We start from the raw sequence: 25,965 nt of genomic DNA, 5'->3' as shown, positions 1-25,965 counted from the left end.
ACGAATGCAGATCAACATTGGTCGACAATTACATCCACAATTAGCTCGACACAGGTTCAAAATTCACATCGACATGTGGCATCCAAAAGTGACGGATGTGGATGGGTCGACATTCACATCCAAATTAGCATGGTCATTGTTGTACGGGTAAGGACAAGGACCTAAAAACTGACCAATCAGTAATTTATAAGATCACATGCTCTAGCTGTGACAAACTTTACATAGGACAGACTAAGAGAAACATCATGACCAAATACAAGGAAATGATTGAAGGAAAATCAGCAATATGAGACCACATTATAGCAACTGGACGCATAATAACTGAACTCAACTTCACCCTAGAAAAACCAGTTGCCAGAATATCAGAACTACCAATTAGGGAAGCAATAGCCATGCACAGAAACAATAGAGAAAAACTCCTCAATGATGACTTGGGACCTTTGGACATTGACCTGCTCAAATGCCTACATGGAACCAGTCACATACACACTCCAATAAACAGACACATCCATCCTGGTAGTGACCACACCCAACCTTTACTTTAAGATGAACACTTTGTATTAGTTCATTAAGTGCTCTTGCCTGATGATGAGAAGTTGTACTTTTTGAAAAGATCTTTGCAATATAAATCTTAAAAATAAGGAGAGAGTTTTTTCTTTTCCAAATGCATTAACAGTCATTGAACTAAAGTCTAACATTTTGTAAAAAATTGTCAGAAAAAGTGTTAAAAACAGGTTAAAACTTTGAAAAATTAGGAAAAAATGGGTATTATAAGTAATGTCAATCAGAAAATTTTTTTTGTAAATTTTAAAAAAATTGGGCAAAATAAGTAGAAACATTTTTAAAACTACATAAAAAACGTAGCTGCCATCTGATGTTAAGCGTCTCAACTAACGAAAAGGGGAAATCATTCTCGTGCCATGCGCATTTTGCATGCATTTGACTGTTGGTAAGTCTAGTGTTGAATGTCCAAACTAACAAAAAAGGGGATGAAATTAGCACGCTCTACTGGAGGTGACAGTTGCCAATAGTTTTGACATGCGCAGTGTCATATTTTTCGAGAAAAATGTAGAAAAATGTGGGAGGGTGGACAGACCAGTCAATGACCTTGAGAGACCAGACAGGCTGACAGATGACCTTGAGAGGCTGGGCAGGTAGGTCAATGACCTCGGGAAGCTGTACAGATGGGTCAATGACCTTTACAGGCTACACAGGCAGAAAAAAGAACTTGAGCTATCAGACAGACAACTTTGGGAAGCCAGGCATACAGGTCAGTGACCTTGCAAGGACAACCAGGTAGACCAGGCGAACTTGGGAAGCGGAACAGACATACAGAAAACCTAGAAAAGGGTAGACAGATAGCTTAGTGACCTCAGAGCCGGGTCCAGATGATCATGTCTGATCGAGGATCAAGTAAACTTGACCCAAAAACATTTATCCATAATTTAAAACCTTCTTCGATCCTTGCAATGGAGACTTCTACATCCATTTTTTTTTTTTACAGATTATGGGCACCAGAATAATAAAATCAAAATATAAAGAAATATGAACTCACTTGATCGGGATTCTGTTTCTTATATCTACGCAGTACTCGTTCTCCCCACGCCAGAAGTGTCTCCCAGTCAGCCGGAGGTACTCCTATTCTATCCTCTGGTCTATTAAGTAGTATTAAAATACGCGATAAGTCTTTCAGCACAGGCCTGCCAAACAAAAACAAAATTATTACATTAAGCCTATATTCGATATTTTATAATAAAAACATTACACTACAAAATAAAACATTCAGGTGTCTCTACCATTCTACCTATATTGAGAAAGTAAACCAAGTCTAGACACGCAACCGAAACGTTTATTTCTATTACCCTTAAAGCGCTCAAGTCCCAGTAGTAGATAATAGTTTGTAAGGTATACATTTATAATATCCACAGTAAGTAATATTTCAATGCTGATGGATATGTGTACAATTAAATCTACGGTTCGAGACCGAGTAAATACACAATTGCGTATGTGTGATCAACCAACAATCCACCACACACAGCAACAGTTTACCCAATATATTAACACGCTACTGGCACACGGCGCTGAACAGTTTGCGGTGCCGGTGTTCTTTCTTTATCTAATAAAAACACGCAACAAGTATGTACCTTTTCCTTCGACACCTTTTCCCCTCAAAATTCCTCTTTTTTTTTTCCTGTCGTCTTACACGGACACGCACCTACTAAATTCTTGAAATAACTTAATTTACGAATAGAATGAACACATCTAAAGTATCTAAGTATTGGGTAGGTTTAACATGAGAGTAAAAACTACATAGGTAGGTATAGCGGATTGGAAAATGAAAATATGAATATAGATACTAGATAGACTACCTGTAAGCTTGCATAGCTGAATTCTGGCGACTAGGTCTTCGTAGCTCGCGAACTTGTCGTCTGGTTTCGTTCAACATGGCCAGGAATACCGGAGCATCTGGTCTGAGATATGCCAACTGCTTTAAAAATTCCGGTCTTTCGCTATCGTCGCTATCTGTCGTTAGATCAAAACCAATACAGGCTCAGAATTAGTCAATTGAAAGCAAAAATACAGAAGCAGAACACAAGTAGAAGATATACATAAAACGTTATTCGAAAAAAAAATTATGCTTGTATGATTCGAAAAATGCAAAAAAATCCTCTAAAATTGAAAAAAAAATATACATGAAACGACAGATGGTCAAAAACGCAGAAAAAAAATATCAGTCAACTTCTCACTCAATAAACTGAACAAAAAACAGAAGCAAACATTCAATCAACACTCAACACCTTCAAGACTCCTTTCTATAGGGAAAATACCAACAATCGTGTCGTATTGGTTGCATAATTAGAAACCAACAGCAGTACATATTTGAAGCCCAAACTCATTGTAACAATAAAAAAAAATTATGACAGCCAATCGAAAGCAAACTCCATTATTGATAACCTGAAAATCAGCCAAAAAGTTTCATTTTTCAACTTTTCCATGAGAATTTTCTCATTTTCAAAAGAGGGCCAAAAAATGGAAACTACTCTCGTGTTTTTGGAACCAAAAGATTTTTTTTGTTAAAAAAATTCATGATGTTTTTTGCTCGTAGAAAATTTAATGCAGAAGTAATCTTTCATAATTATTTGAACCATTTCAAGGATTTTCAAAAGTTATTTTCAATAAAAAGAAAGGATGGGTAGTTGAGTTTTTCGAGGGGCACAATTTTCTATTTAGATGGAAGACACCATCAAAGCAAAATTTTTTAAAAGAATTTTGTACGTTTATTTTTGAGGTGAAAAAGTTGGAAGTCGATGAAAGGGCTCATATTGCAAAAAAAAATTGTCATCGACGTTTTTCATTTTTGTTTCATTTTTTTAATTAAAATCAAAAACCTTGAAAATTCATAAAAGAGGTGTTGCCAACCCTCGCATTTTAGCCATCAAAAAGAGCTCTTTCTTAGAAAAGTTGATGGATTTTTTGAAAAGAAAATTGTACAACGAGTCCAAATGTGTCAGCTTTCAGAGAAATGATTTTTTCCTAACTTTTTTAGATTTATCTACTAATTTTCTAGACACGTTTCAAGCATCATACTACTTTTAAACAAAATAGCAAAAAGGGGCAAATCTCGAAGTGTACACCAAGAAATTAGCTCAAAAGTGGATGAACTCGCTAAACAGGTCGATGGTTGATCAGTAATGAGCCAAATCTCGATTCTTAACTGCTCAAATTCATTTTCCGGCATACTGGAAAAATTCAAAAATTCTAAAGACATTGAAAATAACACTGGAGACCTCAAAAATAATCCGAAATGGCGAAATTCAGTTCGAAGGAAGTTTATATAATTTTCATAATTTTTACTGAATAATTTTTTTTTCAAACTTGATCGCCAAAATAGTCAAATTTTCGAATTTTCATAAATTTGTCAAAAATGAAAAAATTAATTTAGGCAACTAAAATTTTTATTATGGGGGGGGGGGGGGTTCTGACCATATTATACTCGTTCCAAAAATCGTAATTAGTTCTTATGTGAAAGAAAAAAGAACATCAAATTTTTGGAAATTACTGGCAAAAAAATGTTGATTTTTCCAAACACTTTTATCAAAAAAGTAAAATTATTTTGCAACTTTTTTGCCAATTTTCGACAAAAAAGAAGAACTTTTTGAGAATTTTGAACAAAAAAAACAAGATATCTTACCAAAAGACAAAACTTTTTTTGCCAATTTTTGACATAAAAAACAAATTTTTTGGCAATTTGGGCAGATACTCGTAAACAAAATTTTGACGATTTTAGCAATATTCAGAGCTTTTTTTGACAGTTTTTGGCAGAAAACACTTTCAAATAATTTCTATAAAATTGAGATTTTTTGGAATTTTTTGCAAAAGTAATTTTTGAAAAAAATGAGACTTTTCAATTTTTTGGTATAAAAGTGATTTTTTTTAGAAAAAATTGGCCAAAAAAGCAAGACTTGGCAATTTTAGCGAAAATGGAAAACTTTGTAATAATTTTTGGCGGCAAAGCAATACGTACTACGTTTGTGGAAATTTGAGAAAAAAAGTGATGCCTTCAAAATTTTTTTCAAAAAAGCAATATTTTTAGCATCTTTTGAGAAGAAACGACATTTTTTGGCAATTTTGACAAAAGCCAAGACTTTTTGCTATTTCAGTGAGAAAGTGAGACTTCGACAAATTTTCCCAATGGCAGGGTTTTGTAACGGTAACACTGAAAAGTAAGTGTAACCAGCTGGAAAAGAATAAAAAGTGAATACTTTCGTATATTATTCACTTGTTGATATTATTATTCATTTTTCATTTTTTCTGAAAAATGGTATTTTTGAAAAAAATAATTTCCAAAATTTACTTTTGATATGTTGCTTAGAAGGTCATATTTAAACAAAAAACAGATGAACAACTGATCTTTTAAATATTTTTTCTCTGTAAATAATACTTGCAGATTCTACATATTAATATTTTTCTGAGAAAAACGTCAAAAATGAATTTTGGACGAGTGTTCATTTGTTTAACCCTCATCACTTGAGACAGAAAATCCCACATGCTCTCATCACAAGAAAAATTTCAATCATCAAATTTTCAGAAATTCGCTAAAAATTGAAAACTTATTTTCAATGCAGCTGAAATTTCAATCTCAAAGGTCTCATAAGGTTCTTTTTTTAAAAATTGAACTTTCATTGAGATTGAGACTTTTGCCATTTGTGGGTACTTATCGAATTTTCAATCTTATTCCATCTTCTCTTTCCAACATTCAACTCAAAAAAGGGTCGTTTATATTTCGTTCAATTTTTGGAACCACTGTGATTAATCTAGGAGCTAGACTAGGACATGTTGAATAGCACATTCGACGTGTATTTTGGGAAATTTCAATTTTCCTGTTGTTCCTAATAATAACTGTGAATCTTTTAATTTTTTTTCAATAGACCTATACCTACAATATTCTATGTTTTTCTGAAATTTAAATTTTCTATATGAAGCGAGAGGGGAAGGGGGTGGGTCCAGTATAAATAACCAACCAAGCTCGCGCTGATTGAGCCATACTCTAGTCGATAAATTGATGAACAAATTGTTTACTCACCTTGGCTACGATGAGTGCCAGTCAAATGTCCGAGCGTAGGTGAACGGCGAGCTTTATCAGTAAGCGTTTTATTTCTTCTATATTTCAAATAAATAACACCAGAAACTAGCATCAACAAACAGACTAGAGTACCGATACTGGCTCCCAAAAAAATGGCCAATTTTTGTCCAGACATTGGCACACCGGCAACCACCATACTTTCTGTAATCAGAAAAAACAAACAAATCCGTAAATCACTAAATCACCACACAATACTCACAACATTCGAGCTAAGTAATTAAAATTTACACGAGCTTATATGCACATATATTTTTATATCGTTAGATATTATGTATATTGAAATGGTACATGGAAGCAATTAACGCACAAACACGTCGATGAGTATTAAATTCCCCATCCCAGTGCGAGTTTTTCATCTCATAAACTACCTCCCTTTCTTCTTCGGCCCAAGCATATTAGGCTTACATCGTTTGTGAAATGAGAAAAATCGATTTCCCTACGCTCCTTTAACAAACACACCTTATTTTTTAGCGTTTCGCTTGCAAAAGCCCCTTTTCATCATAAAACTTTTTAGGTACCTTATATAGCGACTACCTCAGCGACGTACGTATGCATTCCCCTTTTCAAGTATACGTACATAGGTAGGTACAAACTACAAAGCACGTGCTTTGCATCTCAAACTCTCCCCTATTTTCTCTATACATAGACATACTCGTACCATATTCACCCCCGGTTAAGATGATTGTAAAGCGCATACCTCTAAAATGAACCGAGTTACGTAATATGCACGCGGAGAAAGCGAAAGATGAATTAAAAAAAAAAGAGACAAGGAGGAGGAACTTTCATCGGTGCGTCGCTAACGTCGCGTCGCCATCTCAGAAATATTATTATTATACTGTGTTGTTTTCGGGTTTCGTAACCGAATCTGAGTGGATAACAATAGATATGCCTCTACCTATTCTATAATATGTGATATGAACGTGGACATGGACATGGACACACATATACAATATGGTACTTTCGAGATATATATAGGCCTACTTGTCGATGTTGTCGCCGCCATGCCGCATATTCAAGGACGTGACGCGAGCTGATGGACGATATCTCACCGCATTTTTTTCATTTTTTCTGTTTTGTTAGTGTTTTGAAGAGATTTACACTGTATTAACTCGTAGGAGATACTGAGTACACTCTATCACATATTTACTGAAAACACCCCAATTTTCGAGAAACTAGTAAAAAATTGTTGTCCTGCAGCTTTATTGAAAATTTCATACAAATTTCTCCAAAAAAGTCGTTCTATTTTTCGAACTTTGAATAAGGAACACGTGCATTAACATGGGATCATTCATTTCATATTAACCTACAAGATATTTTCTTGCTATCACAACATTGCCCAAATCTCCAAATGAAATTCCTCCAATCCATCAGAAAATTCAGTGGCATTCGTAAATTTTTTCAGAAAATATCCTCACAATATCGTAACATCCCAAAATATGAAAAAATCATCCAAAAGGGCATTCCCGGGAAAGATGGGTGAAATGCCCCTATCCTCAGATTATTGAAATTTTGAGATTAAACATTGCTGGGTATCTCTAAAAAACATAGTGGATACAAAAAAATTTTCCCACTCCCCCTCACGTCCCTCCGCCAACAATGACGAAAAAACTTGTTTTTCAGGGGAAAAATCATAATATGTACTTTAACGAGTTTTGAATGAAAAATTTTGACACCACCTAAAATAATATACAGAAGAGACACGACGATTCTCGTCACGCGAATTTTTTCAAATCTTCTCCCCCTCCAGGAGGAGATACTGACCAAAGAAAATTTGAAACCGCTATATCTTCAAACCCAATTCTAGCACACAACATTTTTTCTCCTAAAAATACGTTTAGATGGGTACTATTTTTGGAAATTTTTTCAAAACTTTTTTTCGGGTGGATCATCTTTAAAAGCTTTTAATCTCTCGAAAATGTGATTTTTTGGGTCATGGCATCGCTAGAAAAGCGCTACTTCCTGTAATGTAGTTTTGACATATGGACACCCCCTCGCCCATTTTTTTTCAAAAGGAGATTAGCAATATAGGTATCGCTATCATTTATGAATTGAACCCCGAGAACACGAAGACGAAATTAGATTTTACAATTGGACACCCCTAAGGGTCATTTGGGGAAGAGCTTGTACTAACACTGAGTTTTTTATGAGAACGGCTTCAATATAGCTCCATTTAGGTACCACCTATAACTTCTCAGATTTTAAGACTCTGAAATTTCAATCACTTAGTGATAACTCAAACCGGCAAAATTTGAATAAAAATTAATATTTTTCCACCTTGGCTCTTTATGCCCTGAAAAAATCAAAATTTGATAAAATGAAAGTAGCACGCTGAAATTTTGTGAACACTCTTTCTTCGATCTTTCTGGAAAAAGTTGATTTGATTCAGAATTTAACGAGCAATGCGATATCAACACGTCATTTCAAACGTGCCCATAATCGAAGCGATATTTCTAGGGAGGGAAACACGATTGTGTAAATTGATAATGGTTTTGGTACCTAATAACAAAAAAAAATCCATAGAAAAATGACTAATTTAATGGGTAATTTTCATCACGATGTCCCCTCGTTGGAAAATTTTTAATCGCAGTACCTAATCAAAGGTTGGACAAAAATATCGTTTCGTGGTGAAAAAGAGCTATCTACATACTTACTATTAGTTGTTTCATGTTTGCAAGCATAATTTTATGAGTGGAAATTTCATGTAAGCAAGTAGACGCATCTATCAATAAATACGTAAGTAGACTAATTAACGAATTATTATTTCATTAATCTTTTGCTGGCCATGAATACGTGTTACATAAACACCGCTAACTCATATACTTTATTCGAATCAGGTTGGTGAAACAAAAATGCACGGGATGGAAATTTTCCTAGTAATAACAGACATCGGAGAGAAGCTATGTCTCATTCTATCCATATTCTCGACAATCTGCGTCATCATTCATTTGTGCAAGTTTTTCATGAGTACAGGACCGCAAAGTCTGTCAACGAAGAACCTTACTTTTTACTGTTTTCCACTGTTGTTCATCTACATCTCAATATTTACATTCGTCCTCGCAAGAATAATGCCTTTTTCATTTATAACAATGGATTATTTGCAGACTTTTGTTATATATATGATAATGACGACTTCGTTCATAAAATTCATCATGGCATTGGACCTATTCGTGTGTTTTCGCAAAGTTGCAATTCATCTACGAAGAACTTCTTCATCGACTGCTCAAAATAGAAAATTCATCGTATACTGTATTCTCAGTACGAGCGTTCCCTTATTTTATGCATCAATTCTCGGCACATTATTTGGTATACGAGTGAGTATGTTAGTGCCATATTTCGGACCATTCACGATCAAGAGGCTTATTTGTTTCGCGCGATTATTTTTGATTATCGGCGCATTTTGGTACATCAGATCGTCCAGTATAAATAAAAAGGATTTATGGTCAAATTATGGCCTACATATACGTTTGCTTACGATGCTTGGTGGATTCTCGGCTGCAATAAGCGTAGCAGAAATCATTTCATTAGTTCTCGGTGGTTTTGATTTTTCATGGTTTGAGCCAACACTGCCAGTACATTTTTCCGACGACAATCAACAGGACGACATAGCATCCCTCAATGAACGGGGGACAGCAGTCTCCTTCTTTTTCATAAATTACTTGGGATGTACTCTAGAAGGAGTAGTTATTGGAATATTATTCACATTCAGAAAATCAACATTTCAGCCAGTCATTTCTCCTATTATACCAGATCAATAAACTGTGCTGTAGTGGGTGCAGTAGGAGCTGTTTATGAGTCATTTCATATCCCAGATTTTTTTTTCTCTTTTCCCCCTTTTTTCTCCTTTCTCTGCCCTTTGTTTGGGTCTTTTGTCTTTAGTTTTTTGTTTTTTTTCTTCTATTTGGTTTTGTGCTTTTTGTTTTCTTTTTTGTTTCGCTCATTTTATTTTCTTTTTCCAATGAGAAGAACTACCTACTTACATGTATGTTGATGTTGTACTGATGTTTCTTTTGTTTCTTGCTGGTTTATTTTTGTTTTATGTTTTTTTGTTATATTTTTGTTTTTTGTTAGGTATAGTTTCTCAGGTTAATTGGCCTACGCTGTTGGAGAGACCTAAATTGTAAAATAAAATAAAATAAAAATATTAGGTACTGCGCTTACACTTTGAAAATCATATTCATCAAGGATGCAAAGTTTATACTAGATAGTGAAAAAAAAAAAAAAAAAAAAAAAAAAAACTCTAATTAATAATCAATTGTTAATGTATGTAGTATAAGAATCATGTAATAATACAATACTTTCAAATTAAATACATACATAATTTAAAACTAGTGATTATCATTCTAATGCTTCTACATATTACATTAAGGTAACATAATATCTCAAGATGACCGCTCGCCTCCGATTTGAACGATAACGCAATTCTTGGAAAGAGCATGGTTTGAAACCCCTAAAACCAAAACTTCCGCTGCACAAAATAACAAATCAATTTTTGAGATTTTTTACACATTTTTGAAAATTTAGAATTTAACATTTTAGGCGATCTACGCTTTCTTTGGAAAACATACATATACCCACTCATTTATTCAATTAAAAGTGGCGAAAATTAGCCATGTAACTAATACGACAACTGACCCGAACCGAATATAATTTCACCATTTCTATAGTCATTCAGAAGCATACGGTGTGATTTTCGGTTTCTTCATCATTATTTTAAAATTTTTCAAGGAGGCGTGGAAATCAATTCGGACAGCAAAGAATCGAGTGAGAAATTCTGTATAAGTGTTATGTATTAGGTAGGGTCACGAAACAGAAATGTCGGTTTAATTTTTCGATTTTTTGCCGAATTTTCAGGTCAAAAATACGTACCTACTTGAAGTGTCCACTTGGAAATCTCTTTGGAGTTTTATACCATGAAAAAAATCAAAAATTTGATAAAATGGAAGTACAATGCTGAAATTATGGGAAATATTTCTTTTGATCTTTTAGGAAAGAGTTGATAGGATTCAAAATTCGATGAGCAATGCGATTCCAACACATTTCATAGGTACCCATCAGCGATGGAATATTTCTAGGAAAGGAAACGTGATTGTGTAAATGATAATCGGTTGGTAGGTAATACCAACGAAATACGTAGAAAAACGACAAATTTAATGGCTATTTTCCATCATGATGTCCCTTTGGTGGCAAATTTTTAATCGAAGTATTTAACCAAAAGTTATACAGAAAATTTGTGAACCAAAGGAATGTTTGTGAGTTATTCCACAAGGGCGGTTTAGCCATGAAGACCTGAATTTCGAGTGGGAAAAACATCTGGGAGAAATTTCAGCTACGGAGGTATAGGTGTTCATGGAGAGGCAGATATAAGTAGGTCCTCAAAGAGGTGGCATTTTCGAAAAAATCTTGGTTTTTTCGTTCGGAATCCGAACCATCCTGTATAAATTTCAAACGATCGATGGAATTTTTAAGATTCTGTGTCCATTTAGGTCATTGTCATCAAAATCAAAAACCACTTTTTGGGTTGTGTTAAACGGTTGGAAATTTTCAAACTGATCATTTTTGGGTAATTTCAAAATAATCTGATATTTTTACTCATCTTCCCATTATTTTAATAAAATCAATGCAAAATATTGTGAACCATTCAGTGATCAGTGAAACGTCAAACCAGAAAAATTTGAAATTTTGTGAACACTCTTTTTTGATCTTTCAAATGTAAAATCAACACATTTCGCACGTACCCACTGGCAATGCGATATCTCAAGGGAAGGAAATGCGATTATGTAAATTGATAATCGGTTGATAATAACAAAAAAATACGTCAAAAAATGACTAATTTAATGGCTATTTCCCATCATGATGTCCCTTCGTTTACTAACTTGTAATTGCAGTACCCAATCAAAGGTTGCACATGATTATGGTTTTGTGGTGAAAAAAAGCTACTTAGTTGTTTCATGTTTAACAGTATGTATAATTTTGACTTCTGAGTTGAAAAATCCATAATACATAAGTAAGTTTACGAATGAATATTAACGAATTATCATTTCATTCATCCTGTGCTTGCCATAAATGCGTGTCACATAAACGCTGCTAACTCGTACAATTTTATTCGAATCAGGTCGGTGAAACATAAATTTATAGCATGGAAATTTATGAAATAATATATTGGGCACTGATAATTTCAATTGTCATCCTGTCCATATTCTCGACAATATGCGTCATCATTCATTTGTACAAGTTTTTCAAGACCACAGGACCTCAAAGTCTGTCAACGAAGAACCTTACTTTTTACTGTTTTTTCCTGTTGCTCATCTACATCCTAACATTTACATTAGTCGTTAATTTAATAATATCCTTTTTTATCACAATCACTGTTTATATGTTGTTGTTGTTGACTATAGTTCAATACTTGATGGTGACAGCGTCGGTCATCAAATTTATCATTGCATTCGATCTATTCGTGTGTTTTCGCAAAATTGCAATCCATCTACGAAGCACTTCTTCAGCATCGACTGCTCAAAATAGAAAATTCATCGTATACTGTATTTTCGGTACGAGCGTTCCCTTACTTTATGCATCAATTTTCAACATGTTATTTGGTATAGGGAGTGAATACGATTTCTCATATTTCGGACCATACGCGATCAAGAGGGTTATTTGTGCTGCGAGATTGTTCTTGGTTATCGCTGCATTTTGGTACATTAGATTAGCCAGTATAAATAAAACGGATTTATGGTCAAAATATGGCCTACATCTGCGTTTGCTTACGATGCTTGGTGGATTCTCGGCTGTAATGAGCATCGCAGAAATCATTTCATTGATTCTCGGCGATTCTGATCCTGACAATCAAATGAAAATAGTAGAAAATTTCTTTATGGTAAATTTGTTGGGATGTACTCTGGAAGGAGTGGTTATTGGAATATTATTTACATTTCGAAAATCAACATTTCAGCCAGTTATCTCTTCGGTTATACCAGGGTTGGGTATCTACGCGTAGAATAACCTATTCTACATTTTGGTGTAGAATACAATGTAGAATGCGTAAAATGCGTAGAATGTGTAGAATGCGCGTAGAATGCGTAGAATGCGTAAAATATGGTGTAGAATGCGTAGAATGCAGCAAAATCACCCATCTTAAAGCCAAAAAAATTGTTTGTTTATCAAAAATGCACTTTGAAAATGAAAGTTCAACTTTTTTGTGTACCAAATGAAATGTGAAATGTGAATTTGGATTTTGTTCTTTTTAATTAAGTATGTAAACTGTACTGAACTATTAGTACTGGATATAAAAAGTGAAACTACTAAAACTAAAGAAATATATACGCGTTATAATGCCGGCGCCAAAAGAAGATCTCTTAGGGCAGCTTAATTTCAAAGTTCTGAAAGTCACTGACAAAAAAGGCAATTTGAAATATGTTGCCGAGTGTGGGAAATGTAAAAAACAACTGACGAATACAGCGATTCAACGGCTCAAAGGACACAAGTAAAAGTCGTCATTTTCCCTTCATACATACTATCTTTCTGTTTTGTATTCATCTTACCGAATAAAATAAACTAAAACGAAATATTTTCTTTTCCCTTTACATAACAATTCGTATCATCAGTCGTGTATGCAATCCAGACAAGAATGAAAATGATGATAACCGTTCACAATCTCGTCAATCTCCGCTGAGACGGAATTTGGAATCAAAAAAAGAATTGCTTGAAAATGGAGCTTTGGACGTAGTCGGACCTGAATTAGACGATATGGTGAGTTAAAATAGAAATAGAGAAACTAAAGTGATAATTTTGCACAATGATTCCATTGTTATTTGTTGTGAGTTTGATATGGAAGTTGTAATCTAATGTTCGAACGAAGTTTCTGGGAGCATTGGTTGAAAATAATTTCTCATTTTTAGTATCTATATTGTATATTCTATAGAAACAGTAAGCTAAGTGGTACAATTTGTTTTCATTTTAGGACGAATATGCGGTGGATAATGACTTATTGGAAGGAGATTACATCGTTTCCAGTGATGGTTCTTTGATCAATGCACCAATTCCACCAAAACGTCAAAAATTGCAAAATGCTTTTGAACACCTTATGAATAAGAGTAAACGTCTTTCTTGCTCCAATAGTCCAACTACGAGCAGTTTGAGTGTAGCATCAGTTATATCTAGCACCAGTAGCAACACATCTGCACCTTCGTCTTGCTCAGTCAACATATCATGTGAAGATTCAGTTTCCAACATTGGAAAAACAAAACCACAACGCAAAGCAATTAAAAGACCAGGCATGGCGAAGTACATTGACAGCATAAGTGACGAAGAAATTGATTCAATTGACACAGCTTTGGCAGAGTTTTTTTTTGGTTGCAATATTCCATTGTCCATAATCGAATCTACTTACTTTAAAAACTTTTGTAATCGTCTCAGACCAGCTTATAAAGTTCCAACTCGCAAAACATTATCAACAACGCTTTTGGATAAAAGTTACGAACGTTGTCTTCAGGAAAGTAAGCACAATATCGATGATGATGCAGTCTTGATCGTTGATGGTTGGAAGAATATGTCTACGAATACTAAGCTAGTTGTAACAATGCTTCATTGTGCTAATGGAGAGAAGGCATTTTTGCAAAGTTTTGATTTTTCTAGCATCCCAGAATCAGGTGATAATCTGGTCGAAGTTGTGAACCAGTCGAAAGAAAAAGTTACGGAACTTTATAATGCCAATATTTATGCAGTCGTGTCTGATAACGCTTCTCCAATGTTGAAAATGGGCAGAACTGTTGAAGAATGGCATGTGAATTGTAGCTCTCATACTGGAAATTTGTGTGCCAAGGATTTTGTTAATAAGGAAATATCAGACCAGGTGTTGGCAGTTTTGAAAGAATTCAAACATCCTAATCTCGAAAAGAGACTGCTTGAAAATGGTGGAAGAAAAGTTGCCACTTTAGGTGAAACTCGTTGGTGTTCAATGAGAGATTGTTTTTCCAATTATCAGTTTAACCGGAAGCCCATGCTGAAAGTGATCACAGAGAACGAAAATTTAACCATCAAGCCTCATGTACAGGCAACTTTGATCGATCATAATTTCAATACCACAGTGAATAATTACATCGAGCTTTTTAACCCCATTTGCAAACTCATCAATAACTGCCAGAGAAGCGATTATTCAATTGCTGATTCAGCTGCTAGTTGGTTAAAGCTAGAGTTACCCACAGCATTTCTCAACGATGATCATCTAAAAACAGTCTTGAAAAATCGAAAAAAAATGGGATTAAATAAATATTCTCTCACAGCGTTCTACTTGAATCCGAAGTATAAAAAAGATGCGGAATTGTTAACTGGAGATATGATGAAGGAAATAAATGTATTTTTAATTGAAACTTTGAAATCAAATTATGGAGATGTGCAGAAATATGTATCTCAAAAAGAAATTTTTGGAACTCTCTTCAATAACAATGTGACTGATCCGATCGCTTTTTGGAGAGCAGCTCAACCTTTTCATCCTGAGTTATCAAAGCTGGCAATCAGATTGATGAAGGTGCCTTCCTCATCAGCCCAGTTAGAACGCGTTTTTAGCAATTGGGGTTGGATCCATGATAAGCTGCGTAATAGATTAACTGATATCCGGTCAGAAAAGTTGGTATATGTGTACTATACTCTAAAAATAAGAGATCGTAACCCTTCTAGTGATTATGTTTTGAACTCTGATTAATGATTGATTATTGATAGTTGTTTTTTACTGTTACTAATCTAAAATAGTTACTATTTCGTTTTTTACTTTTTTACCTTACTGTTACTATTTCGTTTCTTTTTACCTTATTGTTACTATGTATTTCGTTTTTTCAACTTTACTATTACTATTTCATTTTTTTACATTCCATTATAAAATTAAATGATGGAAAAAATGAAAAAAACGAGTTTTTTAACAAAAAAAATTGTCTGTTCATTCATTCTACGCATTCTACGCATTCTACATCTTTTCCCAAGCTATTCTACACGTGCTATTCTACGCGTAGAATGACCATGTATTCTACATGGTGTATTCTACGGCACAACCCTGGGTTATACACAATCAACAGATTGTATCATAGATTATGAAATTTTATGCAAATGAAATATGTACTATTACTATGCTTACACCTCGAAAATCATACTCATCTAGAATGTAATACTTACTATAAATATGCTTTTATAAATTATCAAATTATTGATGTACGTATGTACGTAAAAAGTACAATGTATGTAATAATAGAATACCTACTTTCAAATTAAAAACGTACCTAATTCAAAACCAGTCATTTTCATTGTAATTCTTATAATACGAAATGTGTCGAGATGACCACTCCACCTACCTATTTGAACGATAGCGAAATTCTTGGGAAAGACACCGTTTAAAACCCCCAAAATCAAAATTTCAGTCGCCCAATTTAATTCTTCGATGTTTGACAAATTTTTGAAAACTCAGAATTGACCCTTCTCGATGACCTGCGCTTTCTCTGACCAGTAAGAAGTGTGGAAATTAGCAATGTATGATGTAACTAATATCAACTCCCATGTGTCGCAGCATTTTGGCCAATCATACGGTGCACTTCTAATTTTATCAAAAATGACATAATTAATGACCAATTTTTATCATGATGTCCTTTTGTTGGCAAAGTTGTAACCGCAGAACCTAATTAAAGGTTGGACAATGTTATCGTTATTTCGTGGTGAAAAAAAAGCTACTCAGTTGTTTCATGTTTGCAGGCATCATTTGTTGAAATCCCAGTAAGTAAGTAAGTAAGTAAGTACACAAATCTATAAATGTATCAACAAATAATTACTTCATATCGCACCTCGGGAGTAATAAGGTGACATCTCAAAAAAAATTGATTTTGATATTTTTGCATTTTTGGGGCTTGTATGACCCCCCTCAACCAAAAATAACACTTTGAGTTGGGTACATTATCTAGATCATGTAAAAAACCCAAATGGGCTAACTCAAAATCCCAACAACATTGCAAGTTGTTTGGAGTTATAAGGTGACATCTCAAAAAACTCCACCTTTTTTGAGCAAATTTCATACATACAAAGTGTTAACAAACAGTTTTGATTGTTTTGAATGTTTGTCAGTTAGAAATAGTCGCAAGGAGTGCATTTTTTATTGGTTTGTACCAAATGGAAAACATTTTTTAAATTGATCACTTTTCAGAAAAATGAATTTGCACATATAATGAAATTTTAGTTTTTTGAGAAAAACTCAAAAACTAAGCACTCTAGAAAAAAACTAACGACATTATGTCGATTGGAAATTTAATTCTCTACAACTTTGAAATCATGAAATTTTTTATGGACGCTTCTTTTCGCCTCCACATCAACTTTAATGAAAGGTGCTAACTCAAAATGTTTTCCAAACATTGAAATATTACCTCTTTATGATTTTGTTTTTCAAATTATTCTTATGCTAAATGAAGGTAAGATACCCAATCTTTAAAATGAGATGCTATTCATTCCTCACAATTCATTATAAGTTGATAAAAATAGTGAATCAAGTTTTTAAAAAAAAGAAAATCACTCTCCTGTAAAATTTCACTTTTTTGAGATGTCACCTTATTACTCCCGAGGTGCGATATCCTGATCCATTCAGGAACCTGCAGCAGATTTTTAAAAGTGAAAATTTCCACAAAATTTCACCAAACAATGTTGGAGAGTTGGAACTTACTCCATGCCCTAATTTCAACATGCTGAGTCGACTGGAAAACGTTTCTAGCCGTTTTGAAGCTTCCAGCGATATCACAGAAGTTCCAAGTTCCCAAAAAAACGTCATAAAACGTGTTCATACTTCAAATTAATTTTAGCACGAATGCTCGCGGTTGGTGCTTGTTCCAGCCCAAAGCCGTATATTCTTGTTCAGCGATTTAATATTTGAGAATTTGAAAAATTCATTGTTGCCCCGCCTTGCCGTTTGCCATTCTAAGTTCTTAGGATATTGGTATTAGGAAATACGGATTGCCTTTTATTTGCGTTTTCATTTATTTTTTCCACTGAAAATTTATTAGTACTGTGTTTTTAAAATACTTGACGATTTCTATTATTTTCAGTAGCCGTTACTTCATGATTTAAGCACACTTTATTTCATTCCATTGCACATTTGTTTAGTCGCAAATCAGCAAAAAGTTTTTTTTTCAAATTTCCTCTTTTTTGACGTGAAAAATTTTTTTAGACATGTTTTTTTTTCTGTTTTGTACCTAACTTTGGAGTGATGCCGTATGATAAACTCACCAGATCTTCAATTTGACTTCACTCAAACCATGAGAACCTCGAAAGGGTGAAGAATTTCAGCATTTTCAAAACTTTCACTTCCTAAAATGATTTCTCTTTGAAAGCTCAACTTTTTTGTGATTTGGTCAGTTGGGCAGGGTACCCTATTACACTCTTCAAAACAACTTGTTTCTCGAACATGGGAACCTAGAGAACCTCCGAAGGGTTAACAAGGTGTCTAACAAGATTTAGCAGCACTTTGGACAGGATATTTTTCAATTTTTTAAACACTTGAAGACTTCTTCGCGATGGAGGGAGGAGGTGTCAAAAATACCTTTTCCATTTGAAATTTTCAGGGGCAAAGAGTTCTGCAATGAATTTTTTTGAAAGAGAGACTTCCGAATTATGTTCTAGAATTCTTTACTATAATTATAGGTGGTTTATACTACACATTTTGTTCTCAGTATTGGTATCCATATGATTTTCTTGTAAGTTTTGAAAAGTGAGTAGTCTGGCATAATGTTGGAAAGTCAACTGAATTTTTTTGTTTTCAAAAGTCAACGTGACATCGATAAGCTTCACTTCTAACCATGCCAGAAAAAACAACTAAAAAACAAATGTACTCTTCCCCTTCTCGGCCTCTCAGCGTGTTTGAGAGAACGCTTCTCATTTTCTGATTGGAAAATTTTTTGCCATAACGCCCGAAAATCTCACTTTAGAAAAGCGTGAGTCAAACCAGTAAAAGTTGAAGATGAAATTGATATTTTTTCAAAAAAATTTCGGACCAGACATAGAAAACTCAAAAGAGCATCTAAAAATACACCATCGGATCTTTCAAGAGGTGAATTTTTTTCGATTTTTGACAGTAAAAATCAAACTTTGGCTTATTTTCCTTGAAAAAAGTGATCAAAATTTGATAAAATACAGGTAGAAAGCTGAAATTCAGTTTATACTCTGTTTTTCGATCTTCATCCGGAGAAAAGTTGTTGGGATTCGGAATTCAAAGAGCAATTCGGTACAATATAACATTCCATACGTATGTATCAGTGTTTCATTTAGAAGAGGAAGTAAGATTATGTACATGAATAAACAGTTGATAACAGACAAATGCACCAATGACGACAAAATTTATCAGTAATTTTCACCACGATGTGCCGTCATATGTAATCGCAGTACCAACGTAATCGAAGGTTGGACAATAAGAAGATTTCGTGTTACAATTTCTTCACACCCAGTCGTTTTTTCAAGCATTGTTTTGTGAGTTAAAATCCACCCTAAGTAAGTAAACGAATCTATAAAAAAATATTAACGTATTATTTTTTTCTTTAACCTTTTACTGATCATAAATGCGTGTTACATAAACGTAGGTAGTTACGCATTTTGCTTTAAATTGCTGATTAATATAATATGCACATTTTATTCGAATCAGGTTGGTGAAAAATGAATTTATAGCATGGCGGATATTAAACAACTAATATTATACGTCGTACTGTTGTTCATGTGTCCATTCTCGACAATATGCGTCATCGTGCATTTGTACAAATTTTCCAAGAGTACGGCACCACAAAGTCTGTCAACGAAGAACCTTACTTTTTACTGTTTTATACTGTTGCTCATCTACATCCTAACATTTACATACATTGTTACGATTATGATGTTTTTCCGTAGAATACAGAATTATATTCTGATTACTGTTTTATACATGTTAGTGACGACATCGTTCATCAAATTCATCATTGCGCTAGATCTATTCGTGTGTTTTCGCAAAATTGCAATCCATCTACGAAGCACTTCTTCAGCATCGACTGCCCAAAATAGAAAATTCATCGTGTACTGTATTTTCGGTACGAGCGTTCCCTTACTTTATGCATCAATTTCCAGCATGTTATTTGGTACTCGTATACAGCCAGAACACACTTCCTCATATTTGGGGCCATTCGCGATCAAGAGACTTATTTGCACCGCGCGATTATTTTTGATTATCGGTGCGTTTTGGTACATCAGATCGGCCAGTATTAATAAAAAGGATTTATGGTCAAAATATGGCCTACATATGCGTTTGCTTACGATGCTTGGTGGATTCTCGGCTGTAATCAGCATCACAGAAATCATTTCATTAAATCTCAATCATTCTAATTCCGACAATCAATGGGAGATGGTAGTCAATTTCTTTATGATAAATTACTTGGGATGTACTCTGGAAGGAGTGGTTATTGGAACATTATTCACATTCAGAAAATCAACATTTCAGCCAGCTATTTCTCCAGGTATTCCCAATCAACAGACAGTGCCATAGATTATGAAATTTTATGCAAATCAAATATGCATGTATTACTATGCCAACACATTGAAAATCATATTCATCTAGGATGTAAGGTTTGCACTATTTATAAGCTGTAATTAATAACCAAGTGTTGATGTTGCAGGTACAATGTACCTAATAATAGAACACTTTCAAATTAAAAACGTAAAATTTAAAACTAGTGATTTTCATTCTCTTGCAACTGAAATTCTCCATTTTCGGCCATTTATGAGAAGCTCCACAGCACCGCCAACAAAAATCAAAAAAATGTCCGGTTTGCGTCATTCGTCGTCGTTTGACGACCTCCTCTAAACATGATCTAATTGTGAAAAAAATCGAAGACCCCTCGTGCAAAAATTCGCCGATTTGGCGTGGAATGACCCATTCAAATTTTCATCGAAAATAAAGAATTAGAATAACACGGTACTCGAAAAATATAATTATGAAAAATTTAGTTGAAAGGGAAAATAAAATATGTATTTTCTTCGAGCGCGGGAGTCAAAATTTTCCCACGACAGCGCCGCGGGAAAAACCTGCACGTAGTTTATTTTTTCAAAATTTATTGATACTTATATCTCGACATATGAGATTTTACTTTTTACCTATCTTCTAATTACTAGGGCTAGGATTTTTATGATAATGCTTTTTTTTTGTAGCAACACCCTATACGGCATAAATATATTTTCTTTGCGTTTCATTCCATTCTGAGGCGAATGGTGAAAGTTGATAGTGCTTTTTTTTTGCTTTTTTTGGGTGTAAATGCTTTAAAATGCTTATTTTGGGCCAAAAAGGCGAAAATTTTGCTTTTTTGGGGCTTTTTTGGGGCTTTTTTAAGGCGTTAGCACTTTTTTTGGTAAAAAATTAGTAAAATTGAAAAATAACAGATTCAGTTTTCATTTTTCAATTTTTATTTTATTTTATTTTTTTTCTAATTTTTAGTTTCAGTTTTTTCCTTTTTTTTTCATTTTCTTCTTTTCGTTCATTTTGGTTCATGTTGTACATATATTTAAGGGAGGTATCTTGCTGGGTTTGAAAAAACCTTCATTTTGATATGTAACATGGTAGGATTTGATGGCACTTTTTTTTGCTTTTTTCTTACATTTTTAATGCTTTTTTATAGCGCTTAAAAATCCTAGCCCTACTAATTACCAAAATGATTTGGTTTGTGAGATAAATTCGTTTTTCTTTTAAGTTTGAATATTGATTTTGTAAACAAATTTACTCAGATGAGATCTTCTATCTCATCTCCTTCTTGGCTTCGCTCTAAATTATTTTAAGGAGAAGAATTTGGAAACGAGAAACAAAAACAAAATAACTTTTACTTGAAGTTGACAAAAATATTTCCGACTAAAATTCAAAAAGGTTCAAAGACCTTTTAAACATAATAACATAATATTTACAATCGAAAAATGACTGAAAAAACATAAAGTTTAGGGACCATTGTGTGGTGTGTTACGATTAAAAAATGGAATTAATTTAGGACACGAGGTTGTCAGCTTCATTTCTGAGCAAGTATCAAAAGTTAGTAGGTAGGAAAATAGGTATCATAAGGAGAATTTCAACACAGGTAGGTAGGATCAATTTATGTCTGGAAACAAGATATAATAAACCCTAACACACCACATAAGCTTCTTGATAACCCTATTAACAAAATTCATTCTCGAATAGGAAACTAAAAATTCTTCTCCTTAAAATAATTTAGAGCGAAGCCAAGAAGGAGATGAGATAGAAGATCTCATCTGAGTAAATTTGTTTACAAAATCAATATTCAAACTTAAAAGAAAAACGAATTTATCTCACACAAACCAAATCATCTTAGTAATTAGAAGATAGGTAAAAAGTAAAATCTCATATGTCGAGATATAAGTATCAATAAATTTAGAAAAAATAAACTTGATTCATAATTGAATCATTTCAATTTATAAAGCAAATAAAAAGCTAGTGTTGAATCCTATTTAACTATATCATACTATACAAAATATACATTAAAACCATATTATAATCATGGTTTATCTTAGGGGACGTTTGTTTGCTCACCTACTTAGGTCATGGCAGAGCCATGCCTACACCAGCACCCCCGGTGCAGCGACTTAGGCCTCCATAGTTAGCCTGATGAGCACTTTGAATAATATTTAAAAATCACTAAACTCCGAACACAATTAAAATTCTCGATTCAAATCATAATATGTAGTTTAATCCTCTTCAAAACATGACATCAAAAACATAAGAAAAATTAGAAAAATCGAACACATAAAAAAGCACACATCTTTCTCAAAACGTGGTCAAAATACAAGTTATCGAGAGCATAGAAGTTTATATCGAACACTACATATTTTTCCCTTTACCTCCTCCATTTATCTCATCCAAAGATCTTCTATCAGTAAAATACGAAATTACGAGGTTACAAGGTAATACTTATTTTACAACAGTTGATAGCCAAATTTAATATTTCTAACAAAAACGTAACGAACAAAATAAAATTTACCGAATAATAGATGAAATAATTTTGGAAATTTTAAAATTCAAAATTTTATTGCGAGAGCTAAACTCAAAACGGGCAGCTAAAATTTTAATGACGAAGTACTTGGGCCAAGGGCTATCACTGAGACCACTTTCCATTCAAATCTGGGGGGGGGGGGGGAGGAGAGACCCCCCCCCCACTGTTCAATAAACATACCCAAGTCGAAACTTTTCTCAGCCCCGGGGGTATTTCTTGAGGGACGGGGTATTTTCGAGGAGGGAGATGTGCTTTTTGACATGGATATGTCTTTTATGCCGAGAGTCTGTTCAAAATTTTCAAAACCAAAATCCGCAAGACACTGAATTTTAAAATGCTGACTCGAGATTCAAGGAAATTTAAACTTTTTGAACATCAGGTGAAAGCTACGGAACTGCTGAAAACTGACAAAAACCGCTTGTAATCGACTCGAGAGGGTGTCTAAAATCAAAAAACGCATTTCAGCATCTGAAATTTAGGTATACTGGTGACGCATTTTGGGGAATTTCCATAGAAAGTTACTTGAATCAAATTCAAAAAAAAAATAAAATCAAATTCTAAGATCACAGAAAATTTGTGAATGGAAGGGAGGATATTTCCTTAATTTCCAGTTGAAAGACACCTAGAAAAAATTAAAGCTACAGACGCGGACGTGTCCATGCAGGGAAAACATGGGTCCCCAAAGAGGTGTATGCATTCGAAAAAATATTAATTTCTTTAGTCGAACTCCTACCTGCACAGTTCTGAAAAAATTATCCGATTCCAAATGATGGCATTTACCATTCTGTATGCATTTAGGCAATAATAGCCATCAAAATCTATGACCACTCTCAGGATTGAAAATTCGCAAACCGCTAAATTTAGGATAATTTTGAATTTAGAAATGTTTTCCCACCAAATATTTCGCATTAATAAGCTTAGAATAAAGAAATACGCCAAAACTCAAAACTCTTTATGCAAAAATAGGTCGTTTGTAAATTTTCGACCACATTAGTGGTGAGTCGAATCAGCAAAATTCGGATAAAAATTAATTAATTTTCTTTCTCTTCGGCTTCTTATATGTACCATAAGAAAAATTTATACATAGAACGCTGAAATTTTGCGAGCACTCTTTTTTTGATCTTTCACGAAAAAGTTGTTAATACGATTCAGAATTTAATGAGCAATGCGATACCAACACATTTCATACGTGTTCCCATTAGGGATGCGATTATTCTAGAGGAAGCAAATGCGATTGTGTGAAAGGATAATCGGTTGATAATACAACAAAAAAATATGCACAAAAATGACAAATTTAATGGCTACTTCCCATCAGGATGCCCCTGTGATCGCAGTACCTAATCAAAGGTTGGACAATGTAATTGTTTTATGGTGTAAAAAGCTACATAGTTGTTCAAGTTCGCAAGAATCACTTTATTACTTGAAATCCACGTAAGTAATATTGATAGAATCTATATTATATGATACTCGTATTAACGAATCACTATTTCATTTATCTCTTGCTAGCCATAAACGCTGCTAACTCGTACATTTTATTCGAATTAGGTTGGTGAAACATAAATCTGTATAGCATGGATATTCACGAAATAATATCAACCATCGTACTACTGATTATATGTCCCATTCTATCTATATTCTCGGCAATCTGCGTCATCGTGCATTTGTACAAGTTTTTCAAGAGTACAGGACCACAAAGTCTGTCAACGAAGAATCTCACTTTTTACTGTATTCCACTTTTACTCATCTACATCCTAACATTTACATGGATTGTTGGATTAATAACGTCTATGCCTAGTGAAACACAGTATTGTTTGCTGTTTATCGCTATATGGATGGTAGTGGCGACGTCGTTCATCAAATTCATCATTGCATTCGATCTATTCGTGTGTTTTCGCAAAGTCGCAATCCATCTAAGAAACACATCTTCACCGACTGCTCAAAATAGAAAATTCGTTATGTACTGTATTTTCGGTACGAGTGTTCCCTTACTTTATGCATTAATTTCTACCATTTCTATCACGTTATTTGGTCAAAATGGCCAAAAATACCTGATCTCATATTTGGGGCCATTCGCGATACAGAGGCTTATTTGCACCGTGCGATTATTTTTGATTATCGGGGCGTTTTGGTACATCAGATCGGCCAGTATAAATAAAAAGGATTTATGGTCGAAATATGGCCTACATATTCGTTTGCTCACAATGCTTGGTGGATTCTCGGCTGTAATAAGCATCGCTGAAATCGTTTTATTAATTATCGGTGATTTTCATTCCGATAATCGAGAGCTAGTAATAGGCTATTTCTTTATGGTAATTTACTTGGGATGTACTCTAGAAGGAGTGGTTATTGGCATATTCTTCACATTCAGAAAATCAACATTTGAGTCAGCTGTTTCTTCAGTTCCACCCGATCAACGGACAGTATCATAAATTATGAAATTTTATACAAATAAAATATTACTATGCTTAAACTTCGTCAACCATATGTATTATACTAGAATAAACTGTAATTTATAATCAAATAATTGTTAATGTAATAGGAACAGAGTTATACCTAATGTTTTAATCACACTACCTATATGATAGTTTCACAAATAAATTAATTATAATCATCTAGGTCGTAAGCTATATGTGCACTTGCTAGATAAGCTCTAATTAATAATTAATCGTTTAAAGCTCTAATTAATTAATCAATCGTTGATGTAGTTGGTACAATGTAGTAATAGAATACTCTGAAAATATTAAAAACGTAATTTAAAATTTGATAATTTTCATTCTTATATGCTTCTAATTCGGAAACGTCTTGAGGTGACCGCCTCGTCTCTGATTTGAACGAAATTGTAATTTTTGAGGAGAGCGTAGATTGAAACCCTTAAAACCAAAATTTCAGCGACACACGTTGATTTTTTGATTTTTGACAAATTTTTGAAAATTCTGAATTGACCATTTTCAACGATCTACCCCTACGTTTTCTTTGAGAAGTGTATCACCACTCATTTATCCAGTAAAAGTGGTGGAAATGAGCCGTGTAATTAGTACGAACTCTCCAAACCGAATAATTATTTTACCATTTTCAGTCATTCAGGACTTTCCCTTGTGATTTTCGATTCATCCATTATTTTAAAATTTCTCAAGCAGACGTGGAAGTCAATTCGGACAGCTAAGAATCCAGTGAGAAATTCTGTAGCATAACATATATCAGGTTGGGTCACGAAAAAAAATGTCGTTTTAATTTTTCAATTTTTGACGTATTTTGTGGGATTTCTGTTGGAAATAAATTCATTTGTTTGATCAAATTCTA

The 25,965-nt window shown here is 33.8% G+C and overlaps 2 protein-coding genes and 1 long non-coding RNA gene across 4 annotated transcripts in view; 2 read left to right on the top strand and 1 right to left on the bottom strand.

The window, feature by feature from the left end:
* The window catches only part of T48 (FU domain-containing protein T48), a 240,197-nt gene that overhangs the window by 9,279 nt on the left and 204,953 nt on the right, over positions 1-25,965 (bottom strand). For both annotated transcript variants that reach the window (XM_065364332.1, XM_065364323.1), the window contains 3 exons: positions 5,585-5,785; positions 2,370-2,523; positions 1,556-1,700 (listed from right to left, as the gene is read on the bottom strand). In XM_065364332.1, the coding sequence (XP_065220404.1) occupies positions 1,556-1,700; positions 2,370-2,523; positions 5,585-5,785 (500 nt within the window). The remainder of the gene's footprint in view (positions 1-1,555; positions 1,701-2,369; positions 2,524-5,584; positions 5,786-25,965) is intronic.
* On the top strand, positions 12,831-15,894 carry LOC135845502 (uncharacterized). Its single transcript, XM_065364092.1, has 3 exons — positions 12,831-13,121; positions 13,243-13,387; positions 13,599-15,894. The coding sequence occupies exons 1-3, from the start codon at positions 12,970-12,972 to the stop codon at positions 15,336-15,338; spliced, it is 2,037 nt and encodes a 678-aa protein (XP_065220164.1). The 5' UTR covers positions 12,831-12,969; the 3' UTR covers positions 15,339-15,894.
* On the top strand, positions 18,939-19,554 carry LOC135845495 (uncharacterized). Its single transcript, XR_010558763.1, has 2 exons — positions 18,939-19,144; positions 19,296-19,554. It is a non-coding gene; the product is annotated as an uncharacterized LOC135845495 (long non-coding RNA).

The sequence above is a fragment of the Planococcus citri genome, chromosome 1 (assembly GCF_950023065.1).
Source record: "Planococcus citri chromosome 1, ihPlaCitr1.1, whole genome shotgun sequence".
Taxonomy (NCBI): domain Eukaryota; kingdom Metazoa; phylum Arthropoda; class Insecta; order Hemiptera; family Pseudococcidae; genus Planococcus; species Planococcus citri.
The sequence above is the reverse complement of the archived record's forward strand: the minus strand, read 5'-3'. Positions and strand labels throughout refer to the sequence as shown.

Excerpts from the sequence above, each read along its gene's own strand:
- LOC135845502 (XM_065364092.1), top strand. The coding sequence starts at position 12,970 with ATGCCGGCGCCAAAAGAAGATCTCTTAGGGCAGCTTAATTTCAAAGTT. Across the intron at positions 13,122-13,242 it reads CAACGGCTCAAAGGACACAA|TCGTGTATGCAATCCAGACA; the intron begins GTAAAAGTCGTC and ends TCGTATCATCAG. Across the intron at positions 13,388-13,598 it reads GACCTGAATTAGACGATATG|GACGAATATGCGGTGGATAA; the intron begins GTGAGTTAAAAT and ends TTTTCATTTTAG.